General features: G+C 31.3%; 1 protein-coding gene across 1 annotated transcript; it reads left to right on the top strand.

The window, feature by feature from the left end:
- LOC109723593 (zinc finger AN1 domain-containing stress-associated protein 15-like) lies at positions 8,957 to 11,728 on the top strand. Its single transcript, XM_020252026.1, has 3 exons — positions 8,957 to 9,265; positions 9,458 to 9,889; positions 11,318 to 11,728. Exon 2 carries the CDS (start codon positions 9,466 to 9,468, stop codon positions 9,886 to 9,888), a length of 423 nt encoding a protein of 140 aa, XP_020107615.1. The 5' UTR covers positions 8,957 to 9,265; positions 9,458 to 9,465; the 3' UTR covers position 9,889; positions 11,318 to 11,728.

The raw sequence follows: 13,885 nt of genomic DNA, 5'->3' as shown, positions 1-13,885 counted from the left end.
GAAAAACTTGTTTACTTTTTTAAAAAATACTTCTTAATAACTGTGCAACTCATGCAAAATTTTCACCAGCTATTGTGCTCAACATCACGCGTCGTCAGTTGCGGCTCCTATTGGTCAACATGTTACATGTGATACATGCAGCAAGTGGTACATTAATTACTGTAGCACTGTACCTTGTCACTCGATTGCCCAGTAGAAACCTGAGCTCAAATGAAGCCTTGTACCATGCATGCTACATTAATCACTAGTAGTGCTATGAATAAACAAATTAAGGGAACTGAGAATCTCCCAGTGTCATTGCATATAGTGATTGTATATTAGAGCTAGACTGCTTCTTATCGTGAGCACGGAGGCTTCCGTGCTACCAAGTAATTTTTAGTAATGCGGCTTTTGTATCAACATTCGGCTTCGTTAGATTTGATCTACAGTATTGAAGTATTTGAAAACTAAATTTTATAATTTTTCAACATTACATGGCCACTAATGATCAAAAGGTTTCAAAATTAACAATTTTAATGGTCGATGCGATGAGTTAGTAAATTTAACTGTGTAAAATAATTTGAATTTGATGAAATTTTTATAGAAATTTTTTTTTTCACTTTTTAGAATAAGATCAGTATCTCTGATCTTAAATTCAAATTCTTTATTATCATTTTTTATGAGATTTTTAATTATTTTCAGCCGTTTACTTTTAGACTATTCGTTTCGTTTGATAGTTAAATGATATCGAAAGATTATGAAATTTAGTTTACAACTTTCAATAGTATAAATCAAGCCTAACAGAGTCGATCGTCGATCTGGAAGTCGAATTATTGAAAACAACTTAGTAACACAAGAGCCCCCGTACTACCAATAGTATAGCAACTGGATTCTGTATATTATACTTACTCATTGAGGGTAATATAAAACTACTGCTACATCGTATTCACTACAGTTACATCAAGGTTGACTCTCTCTCTCTCTCTCTCTATATATATATATAGAGAGAGAGAGAGAGAGAGAAGGGAAAGAGAGAAAGTTCGGTGCTTGTAAAAGCACCAATTACTTGACGCTTGTAAATTTTTTGCCGTTAGATTTATTCTTTTGATCATTTCTACTCGTTAGATTATACTATTCAACCAACTCCCTACTCAACTCTAGGGGTCCCACATTATCCCAACCACACATTTCTTAATCCAACAGCGAAAAATTTACAAGCATCAATAACTGGTATTTTTAAAAGCATAGATCTCTATGTATATATATATATATAGAGAGAGAGAGAGAGAGCGAGAGTCTGGCTACTATACTCTTATAAGTATAGATCTCTTGGCACTCATAAGTTTTCAACCGTTAGATCTATCATTTTGATCATTTTCACTCGTTAAATTATATTATTCGATCAACCACCCACTCAACTTTAGGGGACTACTATCATCCTAACTGCACATCACTTCATCTAAGAGCCAAAAATTTATAAGTACAAAGGAATTTATACTTATAAGAGTATAGTATATATATAATACTCTTATGAGTACGATCGCCCTCGTATTCATAAGTCGTTTTTCGATAATAGAGCTTTCGAATCGACGATCCATACCGTTAAACATTATTTAAAGCATTTGAAATTTTTAGAAATTATATTTTATAATTTTTTAACATCATTTACTTTACGATCAAAAGATCACAAAATTGGCAAATTTTAACGATCAAAAGGAAGTATATATAATGAAAATATTATCTCCAATATATAATTGGCAAATTTTAAAGCATTTGAAATTTTTAGAAATTATATTCATAAGTCGTTTTTTATATATAATGAAAATATTACCTCCAATATATAGAACTAGGCTGGAATACTATCAATAACACCAAGTTATTTGTGTTTAAAAAATAAGAAGGTAAGAATTTTTTTTTTAAGTTACTCTTTCTAACTGTTGCAGTTAGAATTGCAGTCAATTTGGGCATAGTTCCAGCTGCTGCAATTGAAATTGTGCCTGCAGTTCCAAATTCTAATTGTAGGAGTTGGAATTAATTATATCAAATCAAATATCAAATTACAAATTAGTATTTATATGCAGTTACAACTGTCCTGTAGTTGCAACTACATGCAACCAAACATCGCTTGAGTGTTGTACATCATGGTAGTGGAAAAGAATGAGCATATGCATACATCATTCATTAATTAGGCATCATTAGTTACGATCGTAATACAATTTGTTCAACCTTATCTATGTTTAGTTTTGTAATTAATTAACCTTCTTTTAATTGTTTAGTTGTTAATTTAGCCGACCAGGTTATTAATTAATTTGTGTCCATATGAGTCCAATGGCGTAATTAATGTTGCAAGTAATTAAACCAGTCACATTCATTGAGGTCGAGCAAATGAATTTGAATTTTGACTAATGTATTTCATATATATGAAGTTGCGAAAAACTCATGTGAATAGTTTTTTTATTATTATTTACGATTCACAGTTTTCATGTTGTTAAGATCATGGAGTTTCCAATTCAACAGTTGGGAAACTAAAAATTTGAAGTTGGATAATATTTACATTCAACATTCCATGTTATAGGTTTCATATTCCATGTTATAGGTTTCATATTTTTGGGTCCTTGTTGGACCTACGACGATCTACATATAAACAGGTTGATTATGGACTTCATTTTGGACCCGGTTTACTACACATTAATTACGTACTCACAAACTGGCATGCATTCGCAGTTCCGTGTGGTTTGAAGTGAGGTCAATTGACCCGACCAACTCTCTCCAAAAACATCTCCACATCTCTAGCTATACATAGAGTTTATTTAGTCGTTAATTTTACTTCATTGTGATTAATTGATCTCGTTCTAATTCAATAAGGTTAAAAGGGTACAGAATTTATCTGAACTATTGAGCATTTTGATTCAGCTATCCAAGTCTTCAAAATTTTGATTTTACTATTCGATATTTCAATTTGTTTGATTTGAATCAACCAACGGTATTTTGGCTTTAAAATTTGAATGTATTACTATCTTTACTTATTTAATTTGTATACTTTATTTTAATNATTTTATATTTTTCAAATTTAAATTTGATCTTAAATTTAAAGTTTGAAATTTAAAATTTAAAATTTTGAATTTAAAATTTGAGATTTTAAATTTCAAAATTTGAAATTTCAAAGTTAAAATTTTAAATTTAAAAATATATATTTAAAATTTTAAAAATTTAAATTCAAATATAATAAGAGGGTAATATATATTTGTTATTTTTTATTTATAAAACCCACAATCTTTCTTATTCCATCTTACCTAACCAAACGCTATTTTTTTAATCCTCAGAAATAACCTAATTTTTATCCAAACGCAAAATTGTTCTAATCCTCACTTATACCTCAATTTATACCTATTCCTGGAATAGCCACTTTTTCCTTATCCTTGAACCAAACGATACCAGAGTTTATTTAGTCGTTAATTTTACTTCATTGTGATTAATTGATCTCGTTCTAACTCAATAAGGTTAAAAGGGTACAGAATTTATCTGAACTATTGAGCATTTTGATTCAGCTATCCAAGTCTTCAAAATTTTGATTTTACTATTCGATATTTCAATTTGTTTGATTTGAATCAACCAACGGTATTTTGGCTTTAAAATTTGAATGTATTACTATCTTTACTTATTTAATTTGTATACTTTATTTTAATTCTCACAACTATAAATAAATTTTGAAGTCAAATTATCGTTGAGTTACTCAAATCAAACAAAATGAAAAGTTGAATAATTCAAATTTTTGAAAGATAGGATAGCCAAATCAAAATAGTCCATAGTTAAGTTTTGTACATTTTTATATTTTAGTAAATAAGTAAACATCATCCTTTCCTTCTACATAGCATATTTTTCAATATTATAAATTTGAATCCTAGGTAAACAAAAGTATCATTAAAATATTTTAAAAATATTTTTACATATCTTTTTGAAAACATTTGCAGTTTGAATGATAAAAAAAAATCCTAATCTAATAATGCCATTATACATTATTCCAAAATATATATAAAAATATGTCGAAAATAATTATAATTTAGAATGATACATTTTTTCCATGCAATATTTCTTAAAATTTATATTTATTATTTTTAATATTTATATTTATATATTTTATATTTGACTCTCTTAAAAAAATTTTCTGAATCTGCCATTGCTGGCATGGAATATTATTTATGAAATGCTCAATTTGTATCACCTAAATTAATGCTGCGCTTGTATATGTGGTGTTAACATGTCGATGGGTTGACAAATTTATGTCATATTTTGCAAAGATATTAAAACATCATTCTCTAACATGTTGAATTTTTAGGGGCAAATAATTATTTTACATGACACAAAAACATGAGCACTTTAGTAGAATTCTAATCTAATTAATAAAGATCTTAGCTTTTTAGAAAGAAATAGTGATTTTATACTTAGTTTGGTATTGAGGTTAATCTGACGTTATTAGATAAAATAGAGTTGGGATAAAAGCATATACCGGTGGGACTGTAGAAAATATATCGATCGTAATCGACTCATCACGATAAGCGGAACGCAATATTACATATGAAAACAAACAAAGTATATTTACGTCATATTTTCTCACCGCACGTAATGCAATCTCTCCGTAATCCCAAACGAAGCCTTACACAATCGAGTTAACACCTTTATATATACTACAAGTATCATCACATTAGCAACATATCATTAAAAACAACATTCTTTGGAACCTATAATAGTACTTCTCTTTTTTTTTTCGGCCTACACACGCGATAGCATATAACATCAAAAGATGAAATATAAAATGAAAAGAGTAAGAAAAACTATGAGAAGATTACTATGCTCAGGGACGAAGCTACATGGAGACCCAAAGTGGCCATGGCTCTCCTCAACTTTTCAATATTTGTTTAATGGTCCTTCAAAGTTTTTTTTTTGTGGACCATGGATAGCTTTGGCCCCCCTAATTTTTCAATATTTTATTTATCTTAGGTGAGCTCTTTTATTTGACTAAATCAATAATCGCATTAAGTATGAACTTTATGTTAATTTTATTTACTAAAAAATTAATAAATTAATGTTAGATTTAGTAAAATTTCTAAGTTATTTTAATGTAATAATATAAAAAAATAATTAGAAGTTAAACATATGAAAATAAAAAACATAAAGTTCATACTTTTACATTATTTATTTAATTAATAATTTTTTAATAAAAAATTTTTAATTAAAAAAATTTTGTTTATTATTTATTACTAAAATTTCTATTTAAATATATTTTGGCCCCCCTCCAGATTGAATTCTAGATTCGTCCCTGACTCTACCGATCGACCAAGCTGAACCATGCCTAGTCTTTTCGATTGGCTCCTAATTTGCTCAATCTAGTTAATAATATCAACTACGAAAATAAGGAGTAAGGATTTTTTTAATTGGGTATTTTAGAGCAATACTTCATTAATTTACACTCTAAAGGAGTGTTTGGCTTTCCCAAAAATGTTCTAGAAAATAAGTTTTTACTGAAAAAGTATTTTTCGTATGTTTGATTTATATGAAAAGTAGTTTTTCTGAATTTTTTTTTAGATTTCATAGAAAAAAAGTAGTGTTTTATTTTTAAAATTTTTTACCTGAAAAAATAAAAACAGTGAAAAGAATATTTTTTATGAAAGAAAAAAATTTAAAAAATATTTTTTACGTACATTTTTCTGCGAAACTAAATACACTACAACAAAAACGGTCTATAACGACACTTTTAAATATAGGTATATGTTAAAAAAGTGCTGCTAGCTAAAATTACCGATACTTTTAAAAAGTGTTGCTATATGTGGGGTCGCTAGGTATATAGTGACAATTAAAGAATGTCGCTATAATCTAAAAGAGTGCTGCTAATTTACCAACACTTATTTAAGTATTTAGCAACCGCCGAAACTCTATCTCGTTGGCTGTCGTGGTGGAGAAGGACGACAGGAAAGGCTCTTTGTCTAGAATTTCAGTGGATTGAGTGAAGAGAGAAGAAAAGATGGTAATTAATTTTTCTTTTTTTTTTCTTTTCTGTTTGTAATCGGGCCAAATGGACTGGGTGGTGGGTTGAGTAGAGTAATTTTTATTGTTGGTTGGATTGGGTTTTATATTTAGGCATTAGTAGATATTTTTTTTAAGTTTTAGCATAAATGGGACACTTACTCAAAAGTATCACAAACATGTGTCCCTATAATCTAATTCTGTTGTAGTGATACCACCTAAGTATTTAGTCATTTGAGTGAGATTAGTGTATGCTTTCTTTATAAATTAAACATTAACATTAATGAACATTATCGTATATTATAATAATCCATACTACGTACTTAATTATTAAAGGCGGAGTACATATAGAAGTAAAATACTTTTTAGTTCCTCTTTGACTTTCTGGGGAATATTCTCAACGCTCTCAGATGGTCAGATCCTCTAACCTTTTGACTTTAGTGGACAATAATATATATATATATATTATTATTATTATCAGGGGATAATCACACGTGCCAATCATTTCACACGATTTCACTAAATATACGTACGTACGTACGTAAGTGACATTGTCACACCTTTTGTTTTGTGGCTTTTGCTCAAACTAATGTTGGCTATTAAGATTAACAAGATTAAATTAATTATTATTGCTCTTTGGCCACTATATTATAGAATTAAGTACGAGTATGATATGTGGGGTAGTATCACCCGAATAAAAAATATTATGAAATTTATTGTTTTATTTAACAGCAAGTTGTAACGAAATATAAAAGTAAAAATATTATATTGTTGAGTAGGTGGATAATATAAATGGAAAGGTGAAAAAACAAAAGGATTAACTTTTTTTTATTTTTTGAGAGATAGGTAGCATGTTACCTGCTTCGTTTATTTTATTTAGAAATAAACTTAACTGAAAATGTGAGTCAATTAGGATTCGAACTTGGGTCTCGGGTATCAACCATCAAACCCTTTGCCACTTGCTCTAAGAACGGTTGGTCAAAAGGTTTAACCTGATGCTGCTCACCCAATGAACCGAGCCAACTAGTACACTAATGTTGTTGACTTGAGTTTCAATTAGACCCACTCAACCTCGACCAAATTAATTAAGCCCAAAATCGCGCTCCAAAGTACGATGTCGATTCGATCTCGAGTTCGATCGCCAATCCAGGACCGACTCACAATTTCTGAGCACATAGAAACCGGGCTGCAGTAACTAGCGTGGGTCAAATCCAGACACGTAGAATCCGATCTACCAGATACACGATCCGGTTTCAATTGTCCAATTTAGAATTTGGGTTCGGTTACGAAAGTGAAATCTCAACCCAACCCAGACCCGACCACGGGGGCGCTCTGAAAAACATTAAGCTTAATCCAATCAAACCAAAAAATAAATAAACAAAGAAATAAATAGGCCCAAGGAGGAAGATAAATGGGCCTTATACCCAATATAATTGGGCCAACCATAAACAGAGTGAATAAATGGGCCGTATTTGTAGCCCATTTGGAATTTTCGAAATCTTATTCTGAGATCATTTGTTAACGTCTATTAATTTTATTTTTTTTTAAAAAAAAATTGGAGGCTTCATGATGTTGAATAGAAATGTAAAATTTTTTTATTATCTACTAATTTTAAAAATTAAGAAAAAACTTCAAAAACCCAGATGTGGTTTCGTAGTTTCTCACTTTGCCCCCCTATGGTTTAAAATATATCAAATTGCCCCCCCCATGGTTTCGTTTTTATTTTTTCGGTAGCTTTTTCGTTAATATTTTATTAAATTATATACAAAAAAACTTCATATACCCATCTAGATTTATCAAATATTCACTTTAGTACCCGTTAAATTAACTTTATCACTGATTTAAGAAAAAAAAAATTGATAAGAAAAAGAGAAAAAAGAAACCACAGGGGGCAAATTGATACATTTTAAACCATATGAGGACAAAGTGAGAAACTACGAAACCACGGGGGGTTTTTTGAAGTTTTTCCAAAAATTAACGATTATTCGTTATAAAATTTTACAGTCAATTGTTGGAAAATTATTTTTGCACAAAATAATTGGATAAAATGTGTGAACATTTCTTGTACCATCTTGATACGGAGACTCAGTGCTTGTACTATTTTTACCTAAATATTTATAGGTTATAAGTTTTAACATTTTGTATTTAAGTCTAGCTGCTATATTTTTATAAATACGATCACTTTCGTGCTCATAAATTATTTTTGTTGATAGAGTTTCTAAATTGATGATTCATACCATTAAATATTATCTATAATATTTAAAATTTTTAAAAATTAAATTTTATAAGTTTTTGACATTATTTATTTTACGATCAAAAGATCTCAAAATTGATAATTTTTAATAGCCAGTAGAGAATACTTTCTAGTTTAACAACGATGTGAAAGTTTCGGAATCAGTAGAATTTTTGATAGAAAAATTTTATTCACTATATAGATAAAGATTAATAATTCCGATCGAAGGATTCGATTATTTATTTTTAGGACGTCATTTGTTTTTGATCATTCATTTTATGCCCCCGCTTGATGAACTTTATTATGATTTAAAAAAATTACGAAATTAATTTTCTAGAAATTTCAAATGCTTAAAGCAAATTTAACGGTGTAGATTATTCACTCGGAAACTCCATCATTAAAAATAACTTATAAAAATAAAGGGCTCTATACTCATAGGAGTATAATAGCCCTGCTCTTCATATTTTAAATTTTCTTATTGAAAATCTAGTTTTCATTCAAATAATTGTTTTACCTTTCTAGAAGATTACTTTGTACTAATACTAGAATGTTTAACAGTCAAAAGTTAAAAAATATTGAACATGTGAAAGTTTTAAAAATAAAATATGTAAAAGAAAATATAGTAATTGCTATATGTGAGTAATAACCATACAATACAATTTATCCAATATTTTTCAACCTATTTTTTGTTATTAAACTTTTTATATTCTGTAATAATAATAAGGGTTGATAATATCTCTCTCTCTCTCTCTCTCTTCTCTCTCTCTCTTCTTTGTTTCTCCCACCATCTCCAAAGCTTCAACCTTTCCCCTTCTCCCTCCCCAATTTCTCACGATTCCTCCCGTCGATCGATCAAATCCATCTTCTTCAACAATCTCCAATTTATCCATGTCCCATTCTCCATCGATTCCTCCCAAAAAATCGGTGAAACCCTAGCTCTCGGAGTCCAATTCAAAGGATTTCACCTTATTTGGCGTGTTCGATTTGGTAACCATCGCCAAATCCATCGACTCCACTTCCGAATCCGAACAGGTTTTGCTTTTTGATTTGTTTTCCTTAATCTAGTTGAGAAGTTTGTTTCCTTTTCAAGTTCCCCACTAGTTTGAAGCAATAAAGTTCCTTTTTTTTTTTACGATCTAAAGCTGTAAATTCCCTGTTCGATTCCTCGCGATCTGCTATAGCTTACGAATTTTAAGCCTCTTGGATTTGTTCGATCTCTTCTAGGCGCTCTAATGGCACGGGAAAGTTGTAATTTCGACAAAGATGAGGCCGAGATTCTCAAACCCTCTTCTTCTTCCCCTCCCCCATCAACATCACCACCACCACCACCACCATCACCACCTTTATTGTCTCTAAGGCAGAAGCGCAAGGCGCCGGAGATCGATTTGAATGAGGATTTTGCGTCCTCCGATTGCGCACATCGGCCAGACGATGAGGGGGAATCTCGGCTGTCGGTTGGGTTTAGTAACCGGTGCTCCGCTTGCCGGAAGAAGGTGGGGCTCACCAGTTTCCGGTGCCGGTGCGGAGGCCTCTTCTGCGGCCGCCACCGCCACTCCGAAGCCCACAGGTGCTCTTTTGACTACAAGGCCGCGGGGAGGGAGGAGATCGCCAGGGCCAACCCTTTGATCAGAGCTGCTAAGATCATTAAGATTTGAGGTATAAAACTGTTGCCGAATTGTTTGTACCGCCTGGTAGTTAGATCTTTAGTTGAATTAGTTTTGTTATGAATTTGGTTGTTTGAATGTGTGTATATTAGTTTTTTGGTGCTTGAAATTCTAGATAAGATAAGATGGTGGTTAGTATAATTCTTAAAGTTAGTCAATCATGCCTAATGTTCATAGTTTCATATATTAGTATAGTTCTTGAACTTAGAGTCTCTTGATCCATATAACTTGTAGTCCTATAACGCGTATGTCGTGTTACTGATACAAGTATTTGAAACCTGTACGCGACAAAACTCAGATTTGGAATTCCAGTTGGATGGATATTATCTGACTAGTCCGTTAAATGTGTAGCCAATTAAATATCAGCAGTGGAGGTTCGAAGCTACGATATTACATCAATGAGGCAGCTTAGGAGTTAGGATCACTCTCATCCAAGAGTAGTCTTAACATGACCTTCCTTCTTCATTCTGCTTTACTTTCTGCTACTTTTTCCTCTTCTGCAATTTTCGCCGTCTTATGCCAGTAATCACCTGCTGCAATTCAAAGAGTTTTATTAGTTTTTATCTTGACAATTAAGTCCTTTTTTTTTTTCCTTAAGGAACCTTTCATCTTTAAAAATTTCAAATGTATGGTTAGTTTGTATGTTTTGTTTAATTTTGATCTTGATAAAAAAAGCTCTAGGAAAATTTAGAGGCGTAATTTTCATTAAAAAGTGTAAAAGAAATTAGTTAAATAACGTAGCGTTGATCATATAAAATGTCACTACAAGTCGATTCTTTCATTTTGATTAGTTCATTACTAATGTAGCATCTTAACATCTATATATGTGTAAAAATTCTGTTTTTAGTCCTCACTGCTGTATAGAGATGCGAAACATGTTGTGTTAGAGAAGTTGCAAAGTTTCCCACCTTTTCCTCTAGGTGGAAGAAACTAAAAGAATTGAGAGCTAGAGCATAAAAGGGAAAGATTATATATCCTACATTTACTGGATAAAAATAAATGATGTGTTTCCGCACCAGTTATATATATGCCTTGTAATTCACAAATTACATTAGCGTGCCTGGCTTCTGTGTGAATATTCCTGGAAATATTTTTCTTAAAAGACTCTTTCTGCCCTGAAAATGCGGGCCACTGTTGAGCGGAAAGAAGCTTCAAAATACATGTGTGAACTCGTCAAATTCCCCATATGAATTCAGGAAACACCGATCAAGCGTATAATGAGAAATTGATTGTTAGCCACGTTATGGGATAACTCAAGGAGATGAATGTAAGTTTATACACAGCCGATTAGCCTCTTACCCTATTTGCACGGCATCAACTGCATAGTCCTTGTTGACTAATGTGCTATTCTCTTTCCTCAATTAGTACGGCATGGATTCCAAGATTGAAATTAACATGACCTTTTCTCATTAATGTGTAGGTCGCACAATTATTATGGAAGAGATTTCTGCGAGAGATTCTGCTTCTTCCGATCGGTTTAACTAAGACGATTTCCAAGATCGGAGTCTTGTGGACGGTCTATTTTCGGGCTTTACCCTAGAGAGAACATTCGCGAGGGCTAATTCGGAATTTCAGAGTCTCAGAAATAAGAGCTTGGATTGGCTGCAGAATCTCAGTAAATTTCACTGCCGCCTCGAAGGATTCCGATTGTGGGTTTCGCTGCATCTGCTACTTCTGATGAATTGAGACAATGAAATTACTTTTAACTTTCATTAATTGATAGACAAAATTTGCTATTTATTGTCTGGTGAATCAGCAGTTTATGGTCATGTTTGTATTCCTGTTTAAATTTGTTTTGCAATATGTATGTTCTCTGGGATGTGAACTACTACCATGCTTGTGCTTGTCTTCTGCAGGTGAGAAAAGGTTGGTTTTTTTTTTTTTTTTTTTTTTTTTTGCTCTTTTTCCTTGGGTTAGCTTGTAGCTTTGTTTGAACAGATTTTTCATAAGAAATCTCTATTTACAACTTTCTGCTGCAGCAGAAGCATGAGCTTCTTCCAATTTGAACTTCCACTTGAAAATCTCTACTAACAATTGTTTACTGCAGCAGCAGAAGCAGGAGTTCCCAAATCTGAACTTTCACTTTTTTAGATTTCAAGTTATTATTGTCACATTAAAAGTTGGGAACTTTTATTTTCCAAACATTTAATTGTTTCTTCATGGAGGAGGAACCTGCCAAAGTTGTGCCACAGCATTGTCATCAGTGAACTGACAGTGGGCTTTCAAATCTGGGAATTTTGTCGGCTTTTTCTCTACTTGTCCAAAATTTTATCGGCCGCTGACTATAATTCGTTACCTCAGAAATTACAACAAGTGACTGGTTCAAATTTTGACTTTTTTATAATAATAATAGGGATAATAAAAGTTAGGTTCGCAGAGTACAACTTAAATTTAGGAGCACTCCACACCCAACAGTAACACATATGCTTCATATTCTCTTATATAAATTAAGTAAAAAAAAAAAGAAAAAAAGAGAGAGAGAGAGAGAGAGAAAAAAGGGCATGTTAATGTGCACTTTTACTGTAGTGGTGGAAAGAAACGCACCACGTATCCAACCGCCTTTTCTGGCTCATCCAATGCCACGTGCGTTCGCACGTGCGTACTGCTCCTCATATCATTTAACCCACTTTTGACTTTAGGCCCAACCCCACTGCCCAAATCACGCCACCGGCCCAAACGGGGCAAAGCAGCGCCCCGGACGATCTAGATTGAGCGGTCTACAGCTGACGTGCTGCACCGAGTCCAAGCAACCGTCACTTTTAATTGGTCCGGTCCACGGATGACGCGGTAGACAAAGACGACGTTGGGACAAGCTCTCTCAGCGCGTGACATATTTGATATTTCCCACTTACGAAAACAACACTGTCGACCCACGATGCTGGATTCTGCGCCGTTCGTTCCCGGATGCGTCCCGCGGCGCCGATGCGCCGTCCACGTGTCTGCTAAAAAATGGAACGGGCCAGATGGCGGAGCGCCCACCAATTCCATCTAGAACAGTACTGAAGGCCCTGTTCGAATGCATAGTTAAAAAATTCCATAAAATTTTTATTCTATAATTTTGGTCTAATTAAAATACGAAATTCTGTAATTACAAAAAAATTTCACAATTTCATTTTTAAGCTGTTTGGATACAGATCATACAATTCCATATTATTTATAACAATTAAATTTCTAAAATTTTAAAATTCAAAATTCAAAATTTAAAATTCAAAATTCAAAATTCAAAAATTAAAAATAAAATTTTAAAAATTAAAATTCAAAATTCAAAATATAAAATTAAAATTAAAAATTAAAAATTAAAAAATTAAATTAGATTTTATGTTTTAAATTTGAAATTTGAAATTTGGAATTTGAAATTTAAAATTTTGAACATTTCTGAAACCTTTAAATTTTCAAATTTTAACATATCCATACAATTTAAACTTTAAATCGAAATTAAAAAATCTTTATAATCTATAATCACAATTTTTTTAAATTTAATATTTAATCAACTTTATAAATTTATAATTTATGAATTTAAATCTTTAAAGATTTTAAAATCTATACAGCTTTTAATTTTAAATTTTGAAATTGAAAATTTAAAAATCCAAATATATACTTAAATATTTCTGAATTTTTACAATTTGCAAATTTGACAAGTTTGACAATTTGCAATATTGAAACTTTGCAATCTGCAGCTTTTTGCAAAGTTTAAAAGTCTTTGAAAATTTGGAAAGTTGAATTAAAAATTTGAAAATTGAAATTTAAAATTTTAAACTTTATTAAATTTGAAATTTGAAATTTAAAACTCAAAATTAAAATTAGAATTTTAAAATTTATTAAATTTTGAATTACATTTTACTGTTAAAATTTAAAACTTTATGAAATTGAATGATCTTTGACGAACCCAAATGGCATTTGAATGTTTCTTTTCTTTTGGTAGAAAGTGAATTGTAATTACTCTATCTCTTTTGGGAGTATAACGGATAACTATCACCTCTAAAAATTA

This window comes from Ananas comosus, linkage group 17, assembly GCF_001540865.1.
Source record: "Ananas comosus cultivar F153 linkage group 17, ASM154086v1, whole genome shotgun sequence".
In the NCBI taxonomy this organism is placed as follows: Eukaryota; Viridiplantae; Streptophyta; class Magnoliopsida; order Poales; family Bromeliaceae; genus Ananas; species Ananas comosus.
This window is presented reverse-complemented; position numbering and strand designations above follow the sequence as displayed.

What these genes read in the sequence shown, in the direction of transcription:
- LOC109723593 (XM_020252026.1), top strand. Translation starts at nt 9,466, where the DNA reads ATGGCACGGGAAAGTTGTAATTTCGACAAAGATGAGGCCGAGATTCTC.